General features: G+C 46.3%; 4 protein-coding genes across 7 annotated transcripts; 3 read left to right on the top strand and 1 right to left on the bottom strand.

The window, feature by feature from the left end:
• Positions 1–1,991: 1,991 nt before the first annotated feature.
• On the top strand, positions 1,992–5,752 carry si:dkey-21c1.4 (uncharacterized protein C17orf80 homolog). Of its 3 annotated transcripts, none has more exons than XM_062475616.1 (5): positions 1,992–2,227; positions 2,761–4,122; positions 4,267–4,377; positions 4,478–4,594; positions 4,691–5,752. In XM_062475616.1, exons 1-5 carry the CDS (start codon positions 2,209–2,211, stop codon positions 4,717–4,719), a joined length of 1,638 nt encoding a protein of 545 aa, XP_062331600.1. In that variant the 5' UTR covers positions 1,992–2,208; the 3' UTR covers positions 4,720–5,752. The 3 variants fall into 3 exon arrangements, with proteins under 3 accessions (XP_062331600.1, XP_062331599.1, XP_062331601.1); XM_062475615.1 differs by having other exon boundaries at positions 4,264–4,377; XM_062475617.1 differs by having other exon boundaries at positions 1,994–2,227; positions 2,761–4,053.
• A 289-nt stretch (positions 5,753–6,041) lies between these two features.
• Positions 6,042–13,948, bottom strand: bicral (BICRA like chromatin remodeling complex associated protein). Of its 2 annotated transcripts, none has more exons than XM_062475613.1 (13): positions 13,704–13,948; positions 11,397–11,445; positions 11,158–11,203; positions 10,914–10,962; positions 10,594–10,659; positions 9,311–10,492; positions 9,063–9,132; positions 8,897–8,946; positions 8,736–8,785; positions 8,433–8,575; positions 8,241–8,335; positions 8,065–8,167; positions 6,042–7,962 (listed from the first exon to the last, which is right to left on the bottom strand). In XM_062475613.1, the coding sequence occupies exons 3-13, from the start codon at positions 11,196–11,198 to the stop codon at positions 7,499–7,501; spliced, it is 2,313 nt and encodes a 770-aa protein (XP_062331597.1). In that variant the 5' UTR covers positions 11,199–11,203; positions 11,397–11,445; positions 13,704–13,948; the 3' UTR covers positions 6,042–7,498. The 2 variants fall into 2 exon arrangements, with proteins under 2 accessions (XP_062331597.1, XP_062331598.1); XM_062475614.1 differs by lacking the exon at positions 13,704–13,948 and adding an exon at positions 13,453–13,475.
• Positions 13,949–14,535: 587 nt separating this feature from the next.
• Positions 14,536–15,874, top strand: tbcc (tubulin folding cofactor C). Its single transcript, XM_062475618.1, has one exon. The coding sequence runs from the start codon at positions 14,649–14,651 to the stop codon at positions 15,690–15,692; it is 1,044 nt and encodes a 347-aa protein (XP_062331602.1). The 5' UTR covers positions 14,536–14,648; the 3' UTR covers positions 15,693–15,874.
• An 832-nt stretch (positions 15,875–16,706) lies between these two features.
• prph2a (peripherin 2a (retinal degeneration, slow)) lies at positions 16,707–23,077 on the top strand. The gene is made up of 3 exons (XM_062475345.1): positions 16,707–17,727; positions 19,254–19,500; positions 21,192–23,077. Exons 1-3 carry the CDS (start codon positions 17,147–17,149, stop codon positions 21,396–21,398), a joined length of 1,035 nt encoding a protein of 344 aa, XP_062331329.1. The 5' UTR covers positions 16,707–17,146; the 3' UTR covers positions 21,399–23,077.
• The last annotated feature ends 1,482 nt before the right edge of the window (positions 23,078–24,559 follow it).

Genomic DNA, 24,559 nt, shown 5'->3' with positions numbered 1-24,559 from the left:
GAGAGGGTGGCAGAGGCCGGCTCAGTGTCTGACTGGAAGGCCCTGGAGAGGGTGGCAGAGGCCGGCTCAGTGTCTGACTGGAAGGCCCTGGAGAGGGTGGCAGAGGCCGGCTCAGTGTCTGACTGGAAGGCCCTGGAGAGGGTGGCAGAGGCCGGCTCAGTGTCTGACTGGAAGGCCCTGGAGAGGGTGGCAGAGGCCGGCTCAGTGTCTGACTGGAAGGCCCTGGAGAGGGTGGCAGAGGCCGGCTCAGTGTCTGACTGGAAGGCTCTGGAGAGGGTGGCAGAGGCCGGCTCAGTGTCTGACTGGAAGGCCCTGGAGAGGGTGGCAGAGGCCGGCTCAGTGTCTGACTGGAAGGCCCTGGAGAGGGTGGCAGAGGCCGGCTCAGTGTCTGACTGGAAGGCCCTGGAGAGGGTGGCAGAGGCCGGCTCAGTGTCTGACTGGAAGGCCCTGGAGAGGGTGGCAGAGGCCGGCTCAGTGTCTGACTGGAAGGCCCTGGAGAGGGTGGCAGAGGCCGGCTCAGTGTCTGACTGGAAGGCCCTGGAGAGGGTGGCAGAGGCCGGCTCAGTGTCTGACTGGAAGGCCCTGGAGAGGGTGGCAGAGGCCGGCTCAGTGTCTGACTGGAAGGCCCTGGAGAGGGTGGCAGAGGCCGGCTCAGTGTCTGACTGGAAGGCCCTGGAGAGGGTGGCAGAGGCCGGCTCAGTGTCTGACTGGAAGGCCCTGGAGAGGGTGGCAGAGGCCGGCTCAGTGTCTGACTGGAAGGCCCTGGAGAGGGTGGCAGAGGCCGGCTCAGTGTCTGACTGGAAGGCCCTGGAGAGGGTGGCAGAGGCCGGCTCAGTGTCTGACTGGAAGGCCCTGGAGAGGGTGGCAGAGGCCGGCTCAGTGTCTGACTGGAAGGCCCTGGAGAGGGTGGCAGAGGCCGGCTCAGTGTCTGACTGGAAGGCCCTGGAGAGGGTGGCAGAGGCCGGCTCAGTGTCTGACTGGAAGGCCCTGGAGAGGGTGGCAGAGGCCGGCTCAGTGTCTGACTGGAAGGCCCTGGAGAGGGTGGCAGAGGCCGGCTCAGTGTCTGACTGGAAGGCCCTGGAGAGGGTGGCAGAGGCCGACACTTCCTCGTACCCGTCACAGTACCCAGTTACGCTCCAGCGAGGACATCCAGCGACAGCGCTGCCTGTGGAGGGAGACAGCCATCTCACCCCAACTACAGCCTCTTCTCCCCCTTCCATCTGGGAAGAGCTCCAGAAGCTTCCGCTGGCGCTCCAGCAGGCTCAGGAACAGCTTCTTCACCTCAGCTGTCCACTTGCTGAACCTTGGACTCTTAACGCCGCCCCCACCCCTCCCCACCCCCCAGGATAACACCTTCAAACTTACACAACCCAACACTTACATTCATTGCACTACACTGTTCTTGCACTTTATTTAATCTGTACTCTAGTACATCCGTTTTTTCCCTACACTACACTTGCCCTGTTAAGCTGTTACTATTAGCACTTGTGGTTAGATGCTAACTGCATTGCATTGGCTCTGTAGCTACTTGTCCTGTAAACGGTGACAATAAAGTAAAATCTAATGTAATCTATGTTCGAACACTCCAAATGACTAATATTGTCACTGATATATCTATTAATTTGTTTATAGTACATGTTCGAAATGTATTCTCTCCCAGTAGTTTGCCTTTTAGTAGACAAATGGCACCAAATTATATTTTAGTGGAAGGTAACTGAGTTTGAATAATACACTTCATCCTCTCCCATTAAGAACCAATAAATGTGATGTTGTGAGTTAATGTTGACAACTTTATGTAAGGGTAACTTTGGTGACCTATGTAATGTAATGCACTATTCCCCATTGAGAGAATATTGAGTTACTCATGGAGTTTTCAGCAGGACTCTTACTTTGAAAACCCCCAAATCCTTATTTGTGCAGTGGCTTTATGACACTATGTAAGCCGCTCTCAAAGTAACACGTTTCGCTCGTTTAAAAATGTACAGTAGCTAGTGTAAACATGGGAGGAGAAGATTAATTTACCAAACTTGCCACTTTTCCTTCAGTCAGTGTTTTTGCCGGTCATTCAGTAAATATTGTATTTACATTCAGGCGTTTCATCCTGCTACCTAGAGGGTCTTTTCAAAATAGAGAGAGAAAAAATAGAAGATTACGAAAAGAACAGGGGGCGTTTAAGCCTACTGTGTTAAGATGTAGTTATACTGGGGAATGTCATTTTATATCTCAGGTATGTTCACGCTAATGTCGTCCTCGTCGTGTCGTTTAACATTAGAAACGTTGTCTGCAAGGTCAAGAGCAAGAACTGTTGTTGGCACGTGTTCTTGCAGTTGTATGCAGTCCAGCACGCCCAGTGCACGACGTGCATTCAAGCAGTGACGGAAATTAAAGACGGAGTGAAGAGCGAATTGTTTGGGAATGTATTAACGCAAAAGTCTAAATGACTAATAATCTAAAAAGCACGAATTACTAATGATAAGTCGTAATTGCCCTGTTAACATTGCCCAATGTCAAATTCGAACCGATTCTATGTTCTTATTCCGATTCTAACTACTCTCATGTGTAATGTTATTGCCACCTGAACTTTATTGCTATGTGCAGAGTTCTCACATTGACTCCCGTCATTTTAAAGCAGTTGCTGCCTAAATCAGTAAATTATTAATACATTTAGTTCCTGGTGCCTTTCCACCTGGACTACAGAGATAATATCTTATGTGTCTTCTGATTACATATCATATAATGATCCCAGATCTTCTCTTCCAGACATGTTGGAGACATGCCCATTCTGTGGGAAAAGCTTTAAGAGGCTGAAGACCCACCTGCCGCACTGCAAATATGCCCCAGTCGCCCAGGCAACACAAGCCTCCAAGAGCCCCATCACAGCTGCCCACCTGCAGAACTATCCATCATCAGTAAACAAATCTTCACTACCATCATTGGCATTGCTAGAAACAGCAAAGCGTGGCAAGAAATCAGCTAAGAAGACTGAGAAACCATCACCGCCACCATCATCTGCATCATCCTCACCAACTAAGAAGAGTAAGAAAACACTAGAATCTTCATCCACAGCAGCTTTGCCATCATTACCAACCACCCAGAAGAAGAAACACAGGCTTGTAGATGACATTAAGCCTGTCCCCTTGCCTCCTCTCTCCATCAACCCCCCCATCACTAAACCCAAGAAGAAGGGTCTTCATGCTCCTAAGGAGTACTCGGACTCAGAGACAGGATCTAAAACACTGAGGGGAACAGAAGCTGCTTCCACAGGTCTATTGCTCTCCCCAGAGCCCAGTCTGGCTCCAGATCTCCTGTCATGTACGTCCCCAGTCTCTCACGGGGACAGAGGACGTCTGGTCACATCCTCGAAACTCAAAATGACTGAAAACACAGGTAGCACCAAACCTGCCCTTGACCCTGGCCCAGTTAGACTCCAACCCAAAGATGCTGCCAAGAAGAAACCACAAAGACAGAAGTCTGGACTGGCAGTGGAGGCAACACCTCCTTCTGTCTCCCAGGGTCCTGGGCAGCAGGGGCTGAAGGATGGGGGGCTGCAGGGTCCAAGTTGTGGAGACTGTGCCTGGGCTGAAGGTGCAGAGGTGGAGAAGAACAGAGGATCTTCAGGCAGGGAGGTGGAGAAGATGGAGAGGTTGCACTGGCCAGGTGTTGATCAGATCAGGCCAGTTCTCCAGGACCACACCATCTTAAGCAACTTAAATACTGAAAGTCAGACATCAATACTAGACCAGATTAAATCTACCACTGCAGTCCAGAGTGCGGACCATCTGTTCAACATGATAGACTCTAGGAGACCTGTCAGAGACCTCAGTGAAAGCAGTCAAGCTGTTTCCCTTTTATGTCCAGTGGATGTTCCAGTTCTCCCAGCATCCACCCCTGTACCACTAACGAGGACAGGAAACAAAACCATAATGACCAGCCTGCCGTCCAGCCTCACGCGTTCCCCAGGCCTCCTGAACACGTCTCACACACGAGAAACACTTCCTGTTGTCTGGAGCTCCACGGTGCCCCCCTGCCCAGCCCCTGTCATCATGGAGACAGCCCAGAGTTTGAGACAGGGGATGGAGCTCAAGACAAAGGCACAGCAACTTGCAGAGCAGGAAGCTGTAGGTCAGTCATTCAGCCTGCTAATGAGTCAAATACTAATTGTGAATGTTTAAAGAGGAGTGTTTTCAGTGTGTGTGTGTGTGTGTGTGTGTGTGTGTGTGTGTGTGTGTTTGTGTGTGTGTGTGTGTGTGTGTGTGTGGGCAGCAGGTGCTGTGACACAACGAGCTCTAGGGGAAGTGAGACTGAGACAGCTGCCTGGCTGGCTGGCAGACCAACTCCCCAATCACCCCCGAGAGGCAGCCCACATGCTTCACAGAGGTCAGAGGTCACGCTCTCATCTCAGACACATGGAACACACACATCTGTAGTCACTGTATTTATGAGCTTAACCATTAGGTGTGTGTGTGTGTGTTTATAGGCTGGCAGTGGTATTACAGGAGATACATCGATGTCAAGAAAGGAGGTGTTGGAGGAGTGGCTATGCTGTTAGCAGGGTATTGTGTTCTCAGCTACACCTGGAATTACCCACACATCAGTAAGTATATGAACTCACATAGAGGTGCTGCCATACCATACAAATACATGGATCATGTTGCTCTTCTTGAATGATGGGATCCACCCTATCTTGCAGAGCGAGACCGCTGGAGGAGATACCACTGAGGGGGAGGAGATTGTGTGGATATCAGAAGCACCCCTCACCACGGTCAGACAGGCTGGCCTCAGAAGAAGACAACACTGACAGGATACACACCAGTACACGTACAGTACTAGTGTCTGAAGGATGTCTGCACTGCCTTCTGGTTTTCTTCTTAGAAGGATGTCATTTCAGAAGAGAAGCCATAGGTCCAGAACCTACACATTGGTTCACCAAGTCATTCACAATGTAAATTAATTCATGTTTATGTACAGGAATTACTTGGATTTCTGCATGAATTGGTGGTTACATTTGATCAGATGATCAGATTTTTTACTAAGTCAGCAATTGACAGTCTTCTTCAACTATTGATACACCAGAAATGAAAAGTTTTCACCTCTTTAGTTTCAGGCATGGTTCACATCAGGTAATTGTTGTGACACTTGACACAATGTCAAGTGTCACTGGGCAGGATAGCTCCTCCAACACCTCCCATCTCTCCTCATTGATCTGGCTCGAGGTAATCTGTCTCCTGATCCCTCTAAATGGTTGAAGCAGACTGTTTTATTGTTGTTAATTAAAGATCAGATCCAATGTATTGACCACTTTAGAGAAATCCAGATGATTAGAACTTTTTTATGGCAACTGGACAGTTCCACAGTTCCAACAAACTACCTAGAGTCCAGTAGGGGTCAGTATTGGAGCATTTTCATTCATTAAGGCCACAGTGGGCTGTACTGCTTCAGTTCGTAGGTTATGTTACTGTGGTTCTGCTGTCCATAGACTACCTCAACATCTAATGTCAAAGGTACAGAACATGTTGGTAGTGTGAATGTTAAAACCGTAGTCCAAGTATGAGATAAGGGACAGATATGGGGCATGTAGTCTACTCAGACTGTTAAATGTATTACTGCAGTAGATAACTTCTGTGATTGTATTCATAAAGAGTTTATTATGGACTTAACTCTGAAGTGAACACACATTAACTAGAACTGACAGTCATTTGTAACAATATTGTTTGGAAATTTTAATTGCCAACAGAATACAAAATTACTTTGCTTCCTGTTTTACATTCTTTTTTTTCTCCTTACAAAAACTATAAATATTTTTCGTTGACTTTTAGATTTTTTTATTAAAAAAAAAACTATAGAAATAAAGTTGAGAGTGAGACATACAAAAAGAATTTGACAGTGAAAATGGGTGCAAATAGATAAAAAATAATAGTTCTCTTCATGGAGAAATGGGCATATGCACAGTACATTGTCAGTCTTTAGTCAAATATATGGACACAGGCCATACATAGTTACTATATGGACACAGGCCATACATAGTTACTATGTGGACACAGGCCATACATAGTTACACAACTAATGGTAGCAATCCCACTAGGTGAGACCTATGCTGCTGCAGCATTGCTGCACAGCCCTGTACCAAACTCAGGTCTATTCAATGTCTGGGTTCAAGAGAGGGTTGACATCAGCTTCTGTGATGAGCAGGGCATAGCCTCAATTTCAACACTAGGCTCTATAATATGTACCATCATATGCAGCAGCCTGGCACCTCAGCAAGAGCAGGCTGGACCCCTCTTACGGGGTGTACACGGGGTGTACACTACACCCCGTGTCTCTCAGGGTGGATCTGCAGACGAGGGGCTCAAACATGTGGGGTTCAGATGCAGAGAGCTGGAGGTACCGGTCACATAACAAGGTCTAGAGGATGACCTCCCCCAGCTGGCATGACTACCTCGGCAAAACCCTCAGCTCCTCCCCCAGTGGGATTACAGAGCTCTGTAGACACGCTGGGCCCTCACAGGGAAGGACATGAGTGAAGGATGATGACTGGGAGGTAATGGACTGACATGACCAAACACGCACCATCACACACGTGAAGAGACGCAGACATCAGAACACGTACTAGCATAGAGCAATATGCAAAGGCTGGACATAAGCAGCCAGGGTCAATCACATGAATCATTCACACATCAACTTACCGTGATCACAAAGCTAGGTCATCACTTTTATCACAAGTGACGTTTAAAAATTACAAGGAGAACGATTCCATCAACACAAAAAAAGATAAACATGTTGTAACTTATCTCCCTCAATCTGAGGGTTTACCCCCCCAAACACAAGCACATTGTGTGTGTACAGGTGTGTAGGGGGTTCACATACCTTTAAGGTACAAAAGAAAAATGCCAAAATAGATCAAATGACAGAAAACTGGCAGACAAATGCTTTTAGACACTGTGTGTATGTGTGTGTGGTTAACTTAATTCAGTTATGGGAGAAAAAAACCATTGTCATCATAGACTGTTCTAGTCAGCTGACAGGCAGAGATGAGATAGTGATGTCATTCCACACTTGTTTTACGCAAATGACCCAATCCTTGTGTGAATGGGGAGTCATCTAAATGGCATGGCTGAACCAGATCATCTGTGCAGAATGTGTTGGACTGTATCATTTCCATATTCCTCTGAGGAACAATCCAAACTTCCCTTCCCAACTCATCTCTGACTCCTGTGTCAGTTGCAGAAGACAATGCTTCTTGTAAACGTGTCAAAGACAACACAGAATTTCTCAGGCACAGAATAATTCAAATTCTCCTCATCCTCGTTCTTCTGCCCAGTTAGTGAGCACGGCGCTGCGCAGCATGGGGTGCAGGGGTGTGGATAGGACACGGAGCCAACCTCCAACGGGAGGGAGGGAATGTTCAAAGACAAAAAGTGACTAAATAAGAGTCCCACCCAGGAGAGTATGTGGTGAGTGGGTGGAGGCTGGGAGCAGTCGGAAGCAGCAGGTGGCAGGTCTAACATTCCAGAATGCTGTTGACCGCCGCCTCCAGGACCGAGTCTGTGTCTGTGGCCGGGGGCGAGGGCAGCTCTGGGGGGAGGTGGGGCTGGAGGGATGGGGAGGACAGCTGAGACACCTGGTAGTGAGTGGGTCCTGCTGCCAGGGCTGTGGGTGGAGAGAGGCTGGCGTGCTGATGGTTGCTGGCAGCTACGAGGCTGTTGTTAGAGCTGTAGGTTTGCCTTGTCCTTTTAAGGTCCAGGATGCTTTTGGCAGATGTGTCTATGTGCTGAGACAGACCCCCCCTTTCCTTCCCTCCTCCACCCCCCCCCGGGTCCCCATACCCGGCCTGGGGGTCTGTCCTCCCTGGCCCCTGGGGGCCCGTGCCTGTCTGTCTGCAGCTGGTGGAGGGGGGAGGGAGGTAGGGGTCTGGCAGGGCAGGGGACGGCTTCACTCCACAGCAGAACTCCTCCAGGAAGCCATCTGCACAGAGAGCACACTATCAACAGCTGTACTGCAACAAACACCTTTCACTTTCTGGCTTGTCCCTCTTAGCCTCTTAGCCAACACTGCGGCAGTCTGTACCTGGGTCAACTAGTACCATCCTCTTGTCTTGGGTCAGGTTACTACGTTCCTCCTGGTTGAAGGTCCTGTCGATCATCACCATCTCTGAAGAAGGACTAGAACGCTGGACAGGACAGGAAGGACCTGCAGTTAGTAGCAGAACGTGTGTGTGTGAGTGTGTGTGTGTGTGTTCTCACCTCAGCCTCCACCATGAGTAGACGTCTGTATTTGTTAACCATGGCCTGGGTTCTCTTCAGTACTTGTGTAGCCACAGACTCAAACTCCTCATCCACTGTGAACAACAGGACAGTGAGTTCAAACACAAACGGACACCTCTTTTTTCAGAGCCTTGCCCATTTCTATTATTTCAATCACAAGGTTGAGTTTACCAAGATAGAACTCATGATTTGGTGCAGCGCCCTGGAACACATGATAGGGCATGAGTCTGTGAAACGTATCTTCCAACGAAGTGAAACGCCTGTAGTCTGTTGACAACACTCCAGAATGATCCTTTCTCAGCTGCTGCAGAATCCTGAAGGAAAGAAAACGTACACAATCAAAAAACTGCAGGACACTTGAGGCCTATGCAGAGCTGTAACACAGTAAGAGGACGTGGTCAAATTATTTTTACATAAAGGCCATTTTTCCTCCAGACACAGATGTTCTGCCATACAGCCAGTGTGAGCACTCACATGCCTCCTCTGGTGAGCTGGTGGGGTGCTGGACGCTTCTGGGTGCAGCCCTGTGGGAGATCACAGCCTCGTCATCACACTGACCAGCACACGTCTCACTGTCACACCATCTCCTCTATCACCCCCACCCCATCACAAACACACAGCAACATCTCTGGTACCTGTGCAATCAGCAGAGAGTCCTGACTGATGGACGTTGTAGTTTTCGTTGCTACAACAGCAAACAATGGGATGGATAGAGTCATTAATACCAGTATACTGAAAACACATCTATTAGATAGGTCACAGTGTGTGTGAGCACACACACCAACTGACAGGGGTCCTGACCTTTGGTGCCAAGGAGGTTGACGAGCTGTGCCTGTGAACCATCCTGGGAAAGGCCAGGTGATGAAGAATCCTGAGGAAGACAAGGACATTTCACTCACAGCGGACAATCAAGCCATAGCAGTTGGAGTACATACTTATATTATGAAGAGACAAACACATATTCCTTAAGTAGGAAAGGCAGGAGGAAAGTAGTGGCAAGGCCAGAGAGAGGAGAAGCAGATGCAGGTGTCTGGAGGTGGCTGCTGTACCTGGGTGTAGTCTTGCTGCTCCTGAGGAGCCGGGCCGGGGGATAGGGAGGAGCTGTTGTGGGTCACCACCAGGCGCTGCACTGGGCTCCCAGAAACCTGCCCCCTGCCCACTACTCCTGCGGCTGGGCCCACCAGCGTCAGACGCTGGTTACATGCTGCCTGGCCAGGGACAGGACTGCTACCAGGGAATGTTGACCAACCCCCCACCGGCACACCTGCTGCCACGCCTTGGTTAACAATGAGTTGACCTCCAGCCGTGGCTGTGAAGTTCTGCCCGGCAACAAGCTGCACTGCATTCTGATTGGTGAGAAGGGTGTTGTTGGGGTCTGTGGGGCCATTGTGGACCGTGGTGGCTGGTGTAAGAGCCACAGAGTACTGCCCCTGTGCCTGTCCCTGCCCCAGAGGAGAGTGCACCAGGATAGAGCCGTTGGCTGTGTATTGTCCCCCTACAGGGCTCGCTGTGTTAGCCACATTAGCAGTGGTGGTGGTAGGCTGGATGCCCAGGCTGTACAAAGTCTGAGACCCAGACTGGGGGGGTTTAGGCTGGATGGGTCTGACCAGTGTCTGTGTCCCTCCTGGACCTCTCTGGATGATTATGTTCTGGAGAGGAATGTTCTTGAAGGGCAAGCCCACCTGGCCCAGTTGAGCTGGGGGCGGGGTGAACACCTGCGCCGTGGCGGCCGGGGCACCGGGCCTCAGCAGGATCTGAGGAGACCTGTCCAGGCTGCTCAACGTCATAACCCCACCGCCAGCCCCAAACGGACCCAGCACCTGGATATGCCCAGCCGAGCCATTAGGCAGCTGGGATATCCCCTGGAGGAACTGACCCCCAGAGAAGGTTGCCGTCGCTGTGGTAACAACCCCAGTCCCCCCTCCATACCCCCCAGAGACCAGCTGGGAGGGGAAGGGGGATGTGGCCTGGACCGAGGGCGGCTGCGAGTCCAGCAAGGCCTCCTGGGCCAGAGTCTGCTCAGTAATGTCTGCCTCAAGAAGGGACTTCTGGAGTATGTCAAAGGGCTGGTCCTCTCCACCCAGCTCCACCCCTCCAGGGGATGCAGCCTCCCCCAGCTCATCCTCGATGAACGACAGGCTGCTGGAGAGCTGAAGGCCTGTCCCCGTCGAATCTTCAGCAAACTCCCCCAGGGAAGAGGGGCCATGCTTGAGGTCAGAGTTGGCTCCAGCCTGCGACAGGAGAGATGGGAAGTGGTGGGATTTAGAGGAAAAAACCCCAAGAAAAGGTATGTAAATAAGCATACTATACATGTGAAAATATGTCAACTCACAGTGCTTCCAGCAAAGAAGCTCCCCGCAGGCCCATACGCTGCATTAGTCACATCGTCCTCCTCGATCTGCAGAGACCAGGCTGTCAAGCATGACACAGAAAACATACATCTCCCTACACTTCTACGATCATCAAAGCTAAGACCGCACAAATCTCACAGAGAATGCAGAAATTGAAATGTTGTCATCGTTCAGTGCTCAAATGTGTTGCTGGTAGAAAAATGTTTGTTATTGTGGTGATTTTGGTGTGCTGTCTTATGAAAATACAACCCAGAGGTCTCAAATTGTTGACACTGTGGGTCAGTCAGTGGTGCACACTTACAGACTTGTTGTTGGAGCCATGGAGATAGTCATTTAACGCCTGCACATCTCTATGAGGAACAGATTGAAGACAAAAGGGGGAAAACCAGATGAAAAGGGACAAAGACACAATGGGGAAGCACAGATCAGCATGGGCAGTTTCTAAACATGAAATGAGCTTGTAAATGGCTTGTACATGATGCTCATGTCTCATAGAACTCAGAGCAGATGGTTTGACTTTCTAGAACATATTTGGAGTTGTTTACCCAATAATATCCAGAAGACGACGATCTTCCTCATCATCCATGACACCTGACAGAACGGTGCAGGAAGAAGCCGTACAGGGAGGGAAATGTGAATGTATATCATTACCTCAACTAGCAGACACAATGTTTCATGGTACCAAACTACCCTTTGTTAGGGGAACGTGAATACATCAGCATTGTAGTATGGTAACTGCAAGACAATCTGTGGTGTGTTGAAAATATCTTAAGCATTCACTCACAGCTTTCTGGCAGAGAGCATGGAATCAGTCATTGAACACCCTTTATATCCTGTAGGGTGGGAGTGTGTGTGAAAAGAGAGCAAGAGAGAAGGGGGGGGGGATACATTAAGAATAGCATTACTATAGCCATTAAAAGCCTGGCCATAGGATCCTCCTTGTTATTAGACAGTGGAGCACTTTCTCGATCATCTTCCACACAGCCTGCTCATCCTGTCAACTCAGCTGCCACAGCTGATAGAATATGAATAAGTGGAGTAATACCATGTCTTTGTACTTTTGGCATGTACTAAAATATGACCGTTCCTCCATTTGATGCAATTGTTTTCACAATATCGAGTGTTGACAGGCATTCAAATAGTGTGGTCGTCAGTGTTGGTACTATTCAGGAGACCAGCATGTTTTTCAAATGTCTAATGCATTGTTGAATGGAAGTTGGAATTGTATTCTTCCCAGGAAAGTGGAGTATTTTTTTCAGTGTTTAGAGTATAAATAAATATTCAGATTACATGTTCGTATCAAATATTTCGTGTAGCATGCATGTGCTTTCAGCAAAAGCATGGTGTACATAATCTTGCTTTCAAAATGGCAGCTGCTGCACTAACCCAGCCACCATCTTTACTTAATAAAAAATGTACTGGCTCAGCCAGCTCACTAGATTGTCCAAAACGAAACGGATGTTGCAAGTAAACATGAAATTAAAATGATTTCATTTCAAATCCATTTCCTTTAAGATTGTTTATGTATGTAGCTACCTAACAGCTGTATTTGCCCAGAAGTGACGAACAATGAAAATAGAGACGGTCTATAGTTCTAGCTAACACGGCTACCATTTCGATACCTATGCTAACCATCTAACTTTAAATAATGAACCAAACAGTTAATACAGTGGTTGTTTTATTTCACATGTTCAGCCAGAGCAAATTGGTATCTCTATGGACAGTGTTAGTATATCTAGCTAGAGATAAATAGCTACCTAGCTAGTACGGTCGACAGTCAGACTACGCATTTTTGTTGGTTCCATTTTGTTGAGCTAGTGCTAGCTACGTTGTAGTGCTAGCTCATCATTTTTATAAATAGCACAGACTTGTTCGATACGTGCAGCAGGAGGTATATAACACGCGGATTGGGTTTAATTAAACATATAAATGTGAATACATTTATAGGCCGCAGTTTGCAAATATGTTAAATCATTGCTGCCAAACAATCTAATTTTAACACAGATAGCTAGACTTGCTACAGAAGCTCTATCCTTTAAGTGAAATGGCGACAAAATTACTGAAACAAGCTTGAAACAGTTCCTCAATAGCCAGAACCCAGCTCGCTCTACCTAATTAAATAATGGAAGCAGATGCAACCACCCAGCCATACGGGGTCGCAGTAATTTATAAACTAGTACATACGAATTTGACGAAATATTTCACCCAATTAGCTAGCTAACTAGCTTAACTTTCGATATCGAAATAACACCCTCCAAAACTGTCCCCCTTAGCATTGTGCTACCCCCAGTTCAACAACCCAACACGGTCGTTTAGCGGGTCAATCGAACTGTATAGAAACGTCGTCTAGGAGTCACCTAATGTAGCTACAGCTAGCGATTTTTATGTCCAAAAATAGACTGAATCGACAATGTTAATCTCATCCTAGCACAAAAGCTTGTCCTCGTCCTCTCCAGCCTCTCTAGCTAGTCGTCGTCGCTGACGCGTAACTTCTCTGCTGGGGTTAGACGAGGGAGGCTTCCATTTCTTCTTTTTAGTTCATCTGCCAGCATGCAAAACGTCACATTTCTCTCGATTTGCTGAACAGACGATTTCAATAGGGGAATTTACGCGAGCATCAAGTCTTCAAACAAGCAGCTCTTCAGGATAGCCACTCCGTAACATTTTACTGGTAAACACCGGCCTGTCAAGGTTGGCTAGCTGGCTACGCTGCCATAGTCTATTTTAGAAACGACGGGTAGAATTCGTTGTTACGGCTAACGGACTAAACAGTGCTGAGCTATAAATATTTATTTCGATTAGCATAACACGAAGACGACCGAAAAGAGGCAAACCCTTACTACTGTCTCACTCCTCTTGAAACCCAATATCTCCATTTGGCAACTTTTAATTTGCTCCCCCCTCCTTCTCCTCCTCCTCCTTCTCCCTCTCCCACATATATTTTTCTCACTGTCTCTCTTCTGTCTCAGATAGATTTTTCTCTGCACTCTCACTCTCTTCCCTCCCTGAAGGAAGAGAGGAAGGAGGTTGTGTGTGTTTTTTCCTTGAAAATTTTATCACAAAATTATAATACACTCAAAGGGAAACTCACCGTCATGAAAAAGCAGTGCCTTGTCAACGGGGTTTCCTCGCCATCACCGCACGGGTCGTCGGGGTAGTGCACAGAAGGCAGCATCACAGAAACCTACAGTACAATAAGTACTCATACAGGACTCACCAGTAAAAGATATTATATCGACACAAAGCTATCTGTTATCATAGATTAATTCCCATTCACTTTCTAACCCAAATAATTTATATATTTCTCTCACTATAAAAATGTAAAATTGCAATTGTGGTCTTGACCATAACAAACGGTAGGGGGCGGGCCAGAAATCGATGCCACACCTTAATTTGACAGCAGCTCATAGCCATACACTGGCTACGTTATGGTTCAGTGTGAAATCAGTAGATTCACTAGTTTACCCCAAACATTTATTTTTATTATTCTGCCCCCTTTTACACTGACAACTTAAACACAATGTTGTTAGTGTACATAACTGAGTTGTGTCATTGACGATACTTCGATTGCATTCGAACATTTCACTTAAGTATTTTTTTACATCCGTGCTCTAATAATTTGCGTTCATTATGCATTTATTTCTTTCAATTAAATAGGCACACGTCTTATTGCACGCATGTATATAGACTGGGTTTGCCTCAAATTGTAATACCTTTGTAATAATATTTCTTCACAAAAAAGAGGACATGGAAATTTGCTATTATGTTAGCTGAAATTATTGTATTTAATTTCGGCCCAATGTCCCCCCTCCCACTCTTTCACAATGTCAACGCACTGCAAGCTGAACCCAGATCCTACGCACGCGCTTCTGCATTCACCAATCACATTCCAGCACACTTCAGAAGATATCCTCTATCCAATGAGAGAGGAGTTTGTTTGTACGTGGGATCACCACTTCCTTGTTGTTCCGCGGTGAAAATCATATTTTTATTCTAGGTTTCTACAGTAGGCTACTACAATAATTTGTCAGTGGAAATGGATGTTGTGACCAGCGATGGCCAGGGAAATGGTGACTCAGGTCCCAGCGACACTGTTAAAATTCCAGAAAGGCTACTGAAACGCGATCAGTTGAGGCTAGAGGATGTAGAAAGGCGGAAGGAAGCAAAAGAGAGCCTGTCCGTAACCGAGGAGAGGAGCGAGTTCTTTTCAAGCACGTTTAAGAGCGAGCGGTTGGCAATTGAGAGACTCCTTTCGGCCTGCTCTGAGGATGACTGTGCGTTTGCGACGCAAACGCTGGAAGAGGTGACACTGAAGACACAACAACTCCAAAAGTTTTTAAACGATAGCATGACATTTCTGACGCAGTACGAGCTGAGACAGGCACAAGCGTCTCTTCAAAAACTGCAAACCTCCCTGGCTGAGAAAAGAGAGGTGGTTTTGCCCAAGAAAAAATTCGCCTTTCGTTCTCGTAATACTGGTGCAAGTAACCCAAAAGTAACCGCAGTAGTCGCCAATTCCCCAGCATCTGCCACTACTGTCGATTCTGGTGGTGTTAAATTGCTCGGAACTTCCCATCCGGATCAGTGCGGGTTTTCCCACATCAGTTCTCAGACGCTGATCAAGTCAGCTGAGGAGATCCAAAAACAAGATGTACTGCTGACACACCTTACTAATTGCAAAGTTCGTCTTTTTGGTGCCCCAAGTACTTTGCATGTTAAACATGTCCGTGACTGTGAGATCTTGTGTGGACCGGTGTCTAGTTCAATATTTGTTGACCACTGTACAAACTGCGTTCTGGTCTTCCCCTGCCAGCAACTAAGAACTCATAACACCACTGACACTGAGGTGTATCTGCATGTCACAAGCCGAGCCATCATAGAGGACTGCCAAAGGGTCCGCTTTGCCCCCTTCTCCTGGTCATACCCCGGCCTGGACAGTGACTTCCTTGTGTCTGGTCTGGACCAGAATCGAAACAACTGGACCCAAGTGGATGACTTTAATTGGCTCGCCACAAGCACCCCCTCCCCCAACTGGATTGTCATCCCGGAACCTGACAGAAGAAATGACTGGGATGTCTAGAAGTACACACCCATCACGAGTGGACTTTAAATCAGTCAGTAGATCAATAAAATGTTCCTTCAGTCCCAACCTGACTGTTAAAAATATCAAAACTGTTAACTGATGTACTTAACTTCACATACATTTGCTCTGTGTCTATGATCAAACAATATGAATAAAAATGGCTGATGGCCTGACTTAAATACCTCTTATTTCTTTCTGTTTTGCAGGGTATTGTGTGCATTTAGCTTATGTCTCAAAGTTGAAGCTGATCTATTAACCCTCGTGCTGCCTTCGGGTCACATGACCCAAAGGTTCATAACGAACCATCATTGTGTTTACCCAATTTTACCCAATACAAAAACAAATAAAAATACTTTTCTTTTAACCTTCGCAATGTGGGGGGTCTGAGACAGCCCGACGGTTAAAAGAAAATGCTTCACTTTGTTTTTGTATGCGGTAAAGTTGTCGCAATACGACGGTGGGTCACAATGACTGATGGGTCAGAACGACCCGAGGAGAACACAAGGGTTAAAGTCTTCTAGAGCAACATCTAGCTTTAATGACAAACTGATGGTAAGTCTCCCTACATCCTGCTCTGTAGTGTGGAGTGACAGACAGGTCAGAGGCTACATGAAGTGCAGGCAGAGCAAACTGGGTCATGGGCAGGTATAGGCATTGGCGTGGTGTGCAGCTTCACTTACTATGATGGAATTAGAGAGGCATTAGTTGAACAGCACCTTTTTCCATTGTTTAGAATAACATCCTGTCTGCTGAACTCAAAGACCCCTGTGAATATAGTATTCATGCAGTTGGCTCCACCTTCACCTTCCAGGTGTGGTTAACTGTTAACTGTTCTTATTACTGTGCGCTCATGCTTCCATTGGGGCGACCTTAACCACGTGAACATTCAAACCAATTATGGTCCCCTGCAACAGCTTACGACCAGGCTCATCTTCTGGAGAAGGATTTCTGCAAATGCGATCAGGCTACTTACAGGGGCTTAGCATGACGTACTGCAACTTTGAGTTTAATCATGAGGATCCTCAGCAATCGTCTGCTCGCAGGGAAAGGAACATCACGATTAGCTTCACCTGTAAGATCAGCCACGTTAGGAGGGAAAGTTTTGGACAAGAACAAATTAAACAGAGAACATTACTCTGTGGCCCATTGAGAGTTTTTGGAGATTGATGCGGTATGGAAGAATAGACTTGAGGAATAACCACAATCCCTCTGTTCGTGTCTTCTCAATTTCTTCACTTTGGGATGGATTATAGATCTGGGCTGACTCTCCTGTCCTGCTGGACCAGCCAGAGGAGACCCTGATCACAGAGATTAGTTCACAGGACCTGAGGTTGAACTGAGGCAACAGAAGTGAAGACTAAGGGTCCAAGGCTGGATAAGTTCCCTGCAGCTTGCGAGCTATCTGTGTAGTATCTGTTTATAACTGTTAAGAACTCATCAAAGGTTAAAAAATGGCGCTCATGAAGGTGAAGTTTGACTTGAAAAAGCGCGTCAAACTGGCCCAGTTTGTCTGGTTTATGTACTGGTTCTCAGTGATGGCCGGGGTGCTGGTGTTCAGCATGGGCCTGTTCTTTAAGATTGAGCTGCGGAAACGCTCAGAGCTCATGGACAACAACGAGAGCCACTTTGTTCCCAACTTGCTCATTGCAGTGGGTCTGCTTGCCTGTGGCATCAACGCCTTTGGAGGCAAGATCTGCTATGACTCCCTGGATCCTACCAAGTTTGCCAAGTGGAAGCCCATGCTGAAGCCTTTCCTGGTGTCGTGCGTGATGTTCAATGCCCTTCTGGTGTTGACGGCTCTGCTCTGCTTTCTTATGAGAATTCCCTTGCAGTTCACGCTGGCAGAGGGGCTGAAGAACGGCATGAAGTTCTACAAAGACACAGACACCCCTGGCCGCTGCTACATGAAGAGGACCCTGGACATGATGCAAATGGAGTTCCGTTGCTGTGGCAACAACAACTACAAAGACTGGTTTGAAATCCAGTGGGTTAGTAACCGCTACCTGAACTTTGGGGCAAAAGAAGTAAAAGAGTAAGTGACCCATCTATGTTGAGCTACACATTCATAAACCTACCTGTGCATCTAGATGGTAGATGGTTCGATTCCTGGCCATGCAAAATGACTTGTGTCCTTGGGCAAGGCACTTCACCCTACTTGCCTCGGGGGAATGTCCCTGTACTTACTGTAAGTCGCTCTGGATAAGAGCGTCTGCTAAATGACTAAATGTAAATGTAAACACTAAGGACTGTTGTCTTGAATTTAGAAAAACACAAGGCTACTTTTGTACATAGATATGACGATATGTTGACCACATACCCTGTGAATAAGAGTTAAGCTCTGATTTCCAGTTGTGGTAAGAGTTTAGATTACATGGATGAGAAATTAGGAAAATAGGTCAGCAATATGAGGCCAATTTTCTGTGTAAGGTAACAGAAGGAGTACAGGGTCAGTGGATTATAGGTGTTAATGAGGATGTTGGATTGCTGTAACAGGATGGACTGTTTCTATGGATTTTATGAAGGGGGGGGGGGGTATCCGGTCAGTATACGTTTTAATTGTTGTGGTTTTACCTAGAATGAGTGTGTTACGGGTATCAGGTGGTGTTCTCAGACTCAAATCCTCTTGGATTGCATTTATTCATCCTCCAGGGTTTACTGTCTTGTCCAATCAGCACTGGACCTGGCAACATGATATGAATAGACATTGCCAGATAGTTCCTTGCGCACACAGATTCACCAATGGACTTGACGCAATTTAACAAATTAGTATGATTGACAAACTGAGTGACACATTTAGACACATTACAGATTGACTGACCCAGAGCTTCTCATAAGAGTGTGCTACTATTGAGAGCATAAATAACCACTGTGCCAGACATCGTTTAAAACATTTCAATGACACCCTCCTTACAAAACCTTTATTTCATCTTATTCAGCATTGCTACTTGACGGTGCGTTTCTCCGATTTGTGGGGAAGGACTTAGAATGACTTAATGCTCTTTCACATACAAAGACACGCACAGTCAATGATTGTTTCTCTGTAAGGAGATTGTAATCAGCCCTGTGACCTGTAATGAGGCACATACTGCCTCTTGAGTTAATTGCCTTTGTCAGGGTTAAAGGGGTTAATCCTGTCACATACAGGCCAAGCAGATATGTTGCAGTTTATTTCACTTTCAAATGTAGTTAGATCTCCATTAGCTGTTGCATTAGCCACAGTTACTTTTTACAGTTAAATTACATTAAAGAAAACCTTAACAGGCAGAGACTTGAATGAAGACACTTATGCTGAATACATTTGTGCTGACCAATTTATATGTTGAAATACTTATACACTTCTTGATACACTTCCTATTACAATAAAACATTCTACAGTTGGATGATTAATCAGCATCCAAGCCATGTGCAATGGCTTTTGTAGGGCTAGAAAACCATTTAGGGAAAGGTTTATTATTCATTGTAGCTCAAAGAGATAAAATATTAGCAAATACATTACTGATCTCTGAAAAATTGAATGTATAGGATGCTGACCTTTGTCTTCTGCCCTTCCCTCTGTAGTCGTATTGGCAGCAATGTGGATGGTCAGTATCTGATGGATGGGGTTCCCTTCAGCTGCTGTAACCCCAGCTCCCCCAGACCCTGCATCCAGTACCAGGTCACCAACAACACAGCCCACTACAGCTATGACCACTACACAGAGGACCTGAACATCTGGAAGAGGGGCTGCCGCGATGCCCTGCTCTCCTACTACGGAGGCCTGATGAACACAATAGGAGCCCTGGTGTTGCTGGTGACCATGCTGGAGGTAAGGAACCCCCACACACACAAACACAATGACACAGCCTCTCTACAACTGTGAGATGCATGCCTTGTTCCCTGATCCCTCCGTGGCCCCAGGCTGCTGTGGGTGGGTTGTGGCCCCTGCTACATGTTAGCTCACAAGTCCCCTTAGAAAAGAGCATGACTGCATCTATCCAGCTATCCTTCTGTGTCCACATTCAGCTGTCGCATATCATCACATCCACTTCAAACAGTCACCATAACACCTATGTGCTTGTCATCATTTCTTCCTTTCTCAGTCCTGTACTTCACAGAATGTGTGCTAGACCTTTATTTTGATACATTTTGTTTTCAGAATGATTAACTCACATAACAGCTCACATAACAGGGATTCGTCCAATCTAGAAATCATAAAATCAAGTAGTAGACTTGTTTAACGACTTAGACTAAGACATCTGAAGCTTATCAAAGACAAAAACAACCAAAGAGATCCTACACCTGGAATAGCCATGGTTACGTAAGTGTCCCCAGGATGGCACAGATAGCTGTCCTGTAGATCCACCAGGGGCGGAGCCAGACACTAACCCACTTCCTGGAATGAATTAAGTACTTGTGTACTATGTGTACTATGTCCACATTATCTGTCATGTTTTGGAATCTGTATTCTTTGTGTTGGTGTTTATCAATCTTTGATGTTCTTCAATGTGGTGTTTGTGTGTAAGTGGTCCCAGCAGTTGTAGTTATATTTGCTGTGTGAGTAGAGATTCACATTCTCAGCCACAGGTGATTTATAACGATTTTTGTCTTTCCTGGATGATAAATTATGAGTTACGTGGGCTGTCCAGTTGCAACCCATGATTAGATATGGTCTAACCACCAGAGTTCTCTAACCCTAATCCTACGTGTCCACTACAGCATTTTTTAATGCACTGCACTGCTTGCCTTCCCACAGTTCACTACGCTCGGAGGCGTGTCCGACAGGTTAATACAGAGTTGTAGTTCTCTAAGGTCACTGTTGTAGTCATGGCCAAGCGTGCAGACTTGGGTTCATGTACTCACAATATCGACCAAAATACCACTTTTACACAACATTTGTGTAAAAATACACACTATTTTACAAGTGCAAGATTTAAAACACACCAGGGACACTGACAACATCGGCAATCCTGCACCATGCATTATTATTTTAATGTAATCTTTAAATTTAGGCTTGTCACATTATGTAACTTTGTTCTGAACAGGACTGGTTGTGCAGCTACACACAAGACATTTCTCCTCCATTTTGAAACTGAAACCTAGAAATGTTTACCATGACCAACTGTTGCTACGTTACAAGAAACAAGAAACCAATCCGATAGACCAACGCTAGCGTTTAACGCTCCTCATTTACATAAAGTTGAGACATTTCAGCTTGCAACGCTCAGCTCCGCTTGCCTTTCCACAATGCCCTACGCGAGCGTCAACACCTGGTTTCATTGAAAATGAATTGGAAGCCAACGCCCCGCCCGCTCCGCTGTAGTGGACACGCACTCTAACCCAAGCGTTTTCACAGGCTTGATGTTTGCTTAGTGAGGAAGGCTGTGTAGAGGCTGAGATTAGAGCTGTACTGAGGATCAGGTGGCCATGAGAGTCAAGGCTGAGGGGATGCTGGCGGGTCTGGGTCAAGGTAGAGTGTGCCACCAGGCCCAGGGTGACGACTCTCCCTCTACCCTGCAGGTGGGTGTGATGGTGGGTCTGCAATACGTGAACACCTCCCTCTCCACCCTGGCCAACCCAGAAGACCCCGAGAGTGAGAGTGAGGGCTGGATCCTGGAGAAGACTGTGAAGGAGACCTTCACTGACATCATGGCTAAGATGAAGAACATGGGCAAAGGCAACCAGGTGGACGAGGGAGCGGAGGCTCCCGTCGCCACGGTGAGCTGAACAAGCTCCGCCCATACAAACTGAAACCACTCTCATTGAACAGGGGAGAGACAGAGAGCGAGTGAGATTGGTGTTGCTACTATTTTACCCACATAAAACATACTAAACAATACTATAAACACATTTGGCTTGCTTTTGGATACATACAAACAAATGGACTTCAGTATTGTGTAAAGGGAAGTACATCATAGGTCCCTGAGTACATATAGAAAAAGGATAGCAGAATTTATGAAAAATGTGACCTTTCACGCCCAAGACAGAAACACACGCACAGTCACCACACATGCTCATGCATACGTAGACCAACTCGGACGACAGCTCTGCTTTGAAGCAGATTCTCACTGTGGGATTTCCTCTCTTTGTTTCATAGGTAAAGAATGTTATTGCTTATTTCATGTTTTTATTTGATTTTTAATTTCCATCCTGTCTATACTCAAATGTGGGAACACAACAAACCAACAAGCTAATGGTCTAACACCAAAAAATGCATACTACCAAATTATTTGCATTTTACCACAATGTGAAAGTATATTATTTCCTTTTGATGTGAAACGTAAGGTCAGTACTACAAGGTCAGGTGAGCAGGTGTGTCATTTTCAGAGAGGTGTGGGGATGGTGGTTGCTATGCAGCCCCCCCTCCCAAGGTTTTAAAGGTTAAGGAGTCAAGTTGGTATTGGTAGCTCAATGAGCAGTGTTTTTTTATAGTGATTTCACTTGTAGGTAAAAAAAAATAGGCCACATGCAAAGAAAATAAATGTCACAAAAAACACAGCTTCTTCCACAAGTTCAGCTTCTACTGCATTCATCTTAAAAAGGATGGGTTGTGCTACTGAGATGGGGTAGGAGTGTGAAGGAGAGGGGGGCGGTCATTCTGGGGTCTCTCAGGGCTGGAGAGAGGAGGAACTCTGGGATGTAGGGCGGGCGAGAGGGGGAACTCTGGGATGTAGGGCGGGCGAGAGGGGAAACTCTGGGATGTAGGGCTGGAGAGAGGGGGAACTCTGGGATGTAGGGCTGGAGAGAGGGGAAACTCTGGGGTGTAGGGCTGGAGAGAGGGGAAACTCTGGGGTGTAGGGCTGGAGAGAGGGGAAACTCTGGGGTGTGGAGCTGGAGAGAGGGGGAACTCTGGAATGTAGGGCGGGCGAGAGGGGGAACTCTGGCGTGTAGGGCTGGAGAGAGGGGGAACTCTGGGATGTAGGACTGGAGAGAGGGGAAACTCTGGGGTGTAGGGCTGGAGAGAGGGGGAACTCTGGGATGTAGGGCTGGAGCCAAAGTGAGGGGGAAATGGGCAGGCACCGGAGGGAACCAGGGTAACCACAAAGCTGGGGAGGACATTTGAGATTGGCAGCTAAATCCCTCCCACAGAACCCTGAACTCTGACCCCTCACCTTCACCACTCAGTGGTCCTGTGTCCTATTAAATGTGTCTATTTTAGGTATGGACCTGCTGTAAATACCATTCTCACACACTCAAACACCAACAACTGGGCTACTGTCTTTGTAAATAGTGTAGAATTGATACAATACTTTTTTTAAACAATGTAATCTATCAAATTCTTTGATTTTATTGACTGTAAAGATTTTTTGTTGTGAAAAATATTTTTGTCTCTGTACGCATAGAAAAATAATGATGATTATTGTACACCAGAATAAAGGAACATAGTCGTGTTAGAAAGGATCATATTAGTGGTGTGTTGTTTCAATGTAAGGTAGTGGAGATCAGAGAGCAACGCATTCTGGGAGCGCTGTGGGAGTCCTGATTAAGTGAATAGGATCAGGATCATTATGTGATTACTGCTTTCACATGGCCATAGGACAAGCTTTCACATGTGTGCTGAAGGACAAGTGTGGCGGGAACACACACGCTATGGAGGACAAAGAAGGGGATGCAGTTGTTAAATTCCTTGTATCAGATTATTTGGACAATTATGGACTTGTATGCAGTCTAAATCTTACAACCAATGTCCTTCAATTTTTTTTCTTTGTCACAAACAAATCCCTTTGTTTCTCCAATTGTTGAATTGTTTAATCCTGTGGCAATAACATCCTAAAACAATTCTCATACCAAGGTCAAAAGTTTGTCATGACCAATCACACATTATGTGTTCGTCACCAGATTAGCACAGGTGACCCCCGTACCCTGCCTGACAACAGCAGGGAGGCTGTCCTGGCCGCTCCAGACTTAGTGGAGGCCCTCTGACAGCTAGCCGCAGCGCTAACCAGGCCAACTATGAGCGAGGTATTTTTGGTTGGCCTAAAGTATCTAACTAGCACTGAGCAGATAAGAGCCATAAGAGGCTTTAGATTAGCTTTAGCCCTCAGTCAGATGAACAGGTAATGTGCTGGGGAGGAACACACACGTCATGTAGAAAGCATGGACGGAAAGAATTAATGTTGGGTTTTGAGAAAGGCAAAAAGATTGATGTTAAATGCTAAAAGTGGGAGTAAAAATTAAAGGAAAGATTGTGTTAAGTAGAGATACAATGAAACTAATAATACAAGAAATAGAAAATCTGAGAGATAATCGGATAAGATTATCTGATAAGAAAGATAGGAATCAAGAAGCGTGGTTGCTGACTGTGACTGTGTTTGTGAGTGTGTGTGGGGGGGGGGGCAACAACCATGCCACGTTCAAAGTCACTTAAATCCCCTTCCCCATTCTGATGCTCGGTTTGAACTTCAGCAAGTTGTCTTGACCATATCTACATGCCTAAATGCACTGAGTTGCTGCCATGTGATTGGCTGATTATTTATTTGTGTTAACAAGCAATTGAACATGCGTACCTATTAAAGTGGCCGGTGATTGTATATATATACTATATGTGACTTAAATGTGATTTAAATGTGAAATTCCACTTTCTCATAGACCTCATTGAGATACAATGATTGACAGCTTCAACGCTTGCTTCCAGACAGGAAGGTATATGGGTGGATTGCTTAGGTGTGCTCATTTGCTTACTGTACATACTAGAGGAGAATATAACAGAATATGTTTCATTGGTGGGATACTGATATTTGAGATTGCAAATCTCACCAGAAGTCCCTATTGGTTGTCACGAAATTGGCAATACTGTTGAGATCATGTCACCTCAAATCCTGTCTTAAAAGTCAAAAAAGTACTTAATGTCCCTGTAAAGTGAATTTCGAGTATTTTGTCTAAACACA

Source organism: Osmerus eperlanus, chromosome 12, assembly GCF_963692335.1.
Source record: "Osmerus eperlanus chromosome 12, fOsmEpe2.1, whole genome shotgun sequence".
NCBI lineage: Eukaryota > Metazoa > Chordata > Actinopteri > Osmeriformes > Osmeridae > Osmerus > Osmerus eperlanus.
This window is presented reverse-complemented; position numbering and strand designations above follow the sequence as displayed.

What these genes read in the sequence shown, in the direction of transcription:
- si:dkey-21c1.4 (XM_062475615.1), top strand. An exon ending in AGCCCACATGCTTCACAGAG is followed by an intron (nt 4,378 to 4,477) that starts GTCAGAGGTCAC and finishes GTGTGTTTATAG; the next exon opens with GCTGGCAGTGGTATTACAGG. An exon ending in CTGGAATTACCCACACATCA is followed by an intron (nt 4,595 to 4,690) that starts GTAAGTATATGA and finishes CCTATCTTGCAG; the next exon opens with AGCGAGACCGCTGGAGGAGA.
- bicral (XM_062475613.1), bottom strand. Translation starts at nt 11,198, where the DNA reads ATGGATGATGAGGAAGATCGTCGTCTTCTGGATATTATTGG. An exon ending in ACTCTCTGCTGATTGCACAG is followed by an intron (nt 8,786 to 8,896) that starts GTACCAGAGATG and finishes GATCTCCCACAG; the next exon opens with GGCTGCACCCAGAAGCGTCC. An exon ending in AAATCATGAGTTCTATCTTG is followed by an intron (nt 8,336 to 8,432) that starts GTAAACTCAACC and finishes TGTTGTTCACAG; the next exon opens with TGGATGAGGAGTTTGAGTCT.
- tbcc (XM_062475618.1), top strand. Translation starts at nt 14,649, where the DNA reads ATGGATGTTGTGACCAGCGATGGCCAGGGAAATGGTGACTCAGGTCCC.
- prph2a (XM_062475345.1), top strand. Translation starts at nt 17,147, where the DNA reads ATGGCGCTCATGAAGGTGAAGTTTGACTTGAAAAAGCGCGTCAAACTG. An exon ending in GGGGCAAAAGAAGTAAAAGA is followed by an intron (nt 17,728 to 19,253) that starts GTAAGTGACCCA and finishes TTCCCTCTGTAG; the next exon opens with TCGTATTGGCAGCAATGTGG. An exon ending in TGCTGGTGACCATGCTGGAG is followed by an intron (nt 19,501 to 21,191) that starts GTAAGGAACCCC and finishes TCTACCCTGCAG; the next exon opens with GTGGGTGTGATGGTGGGTCT.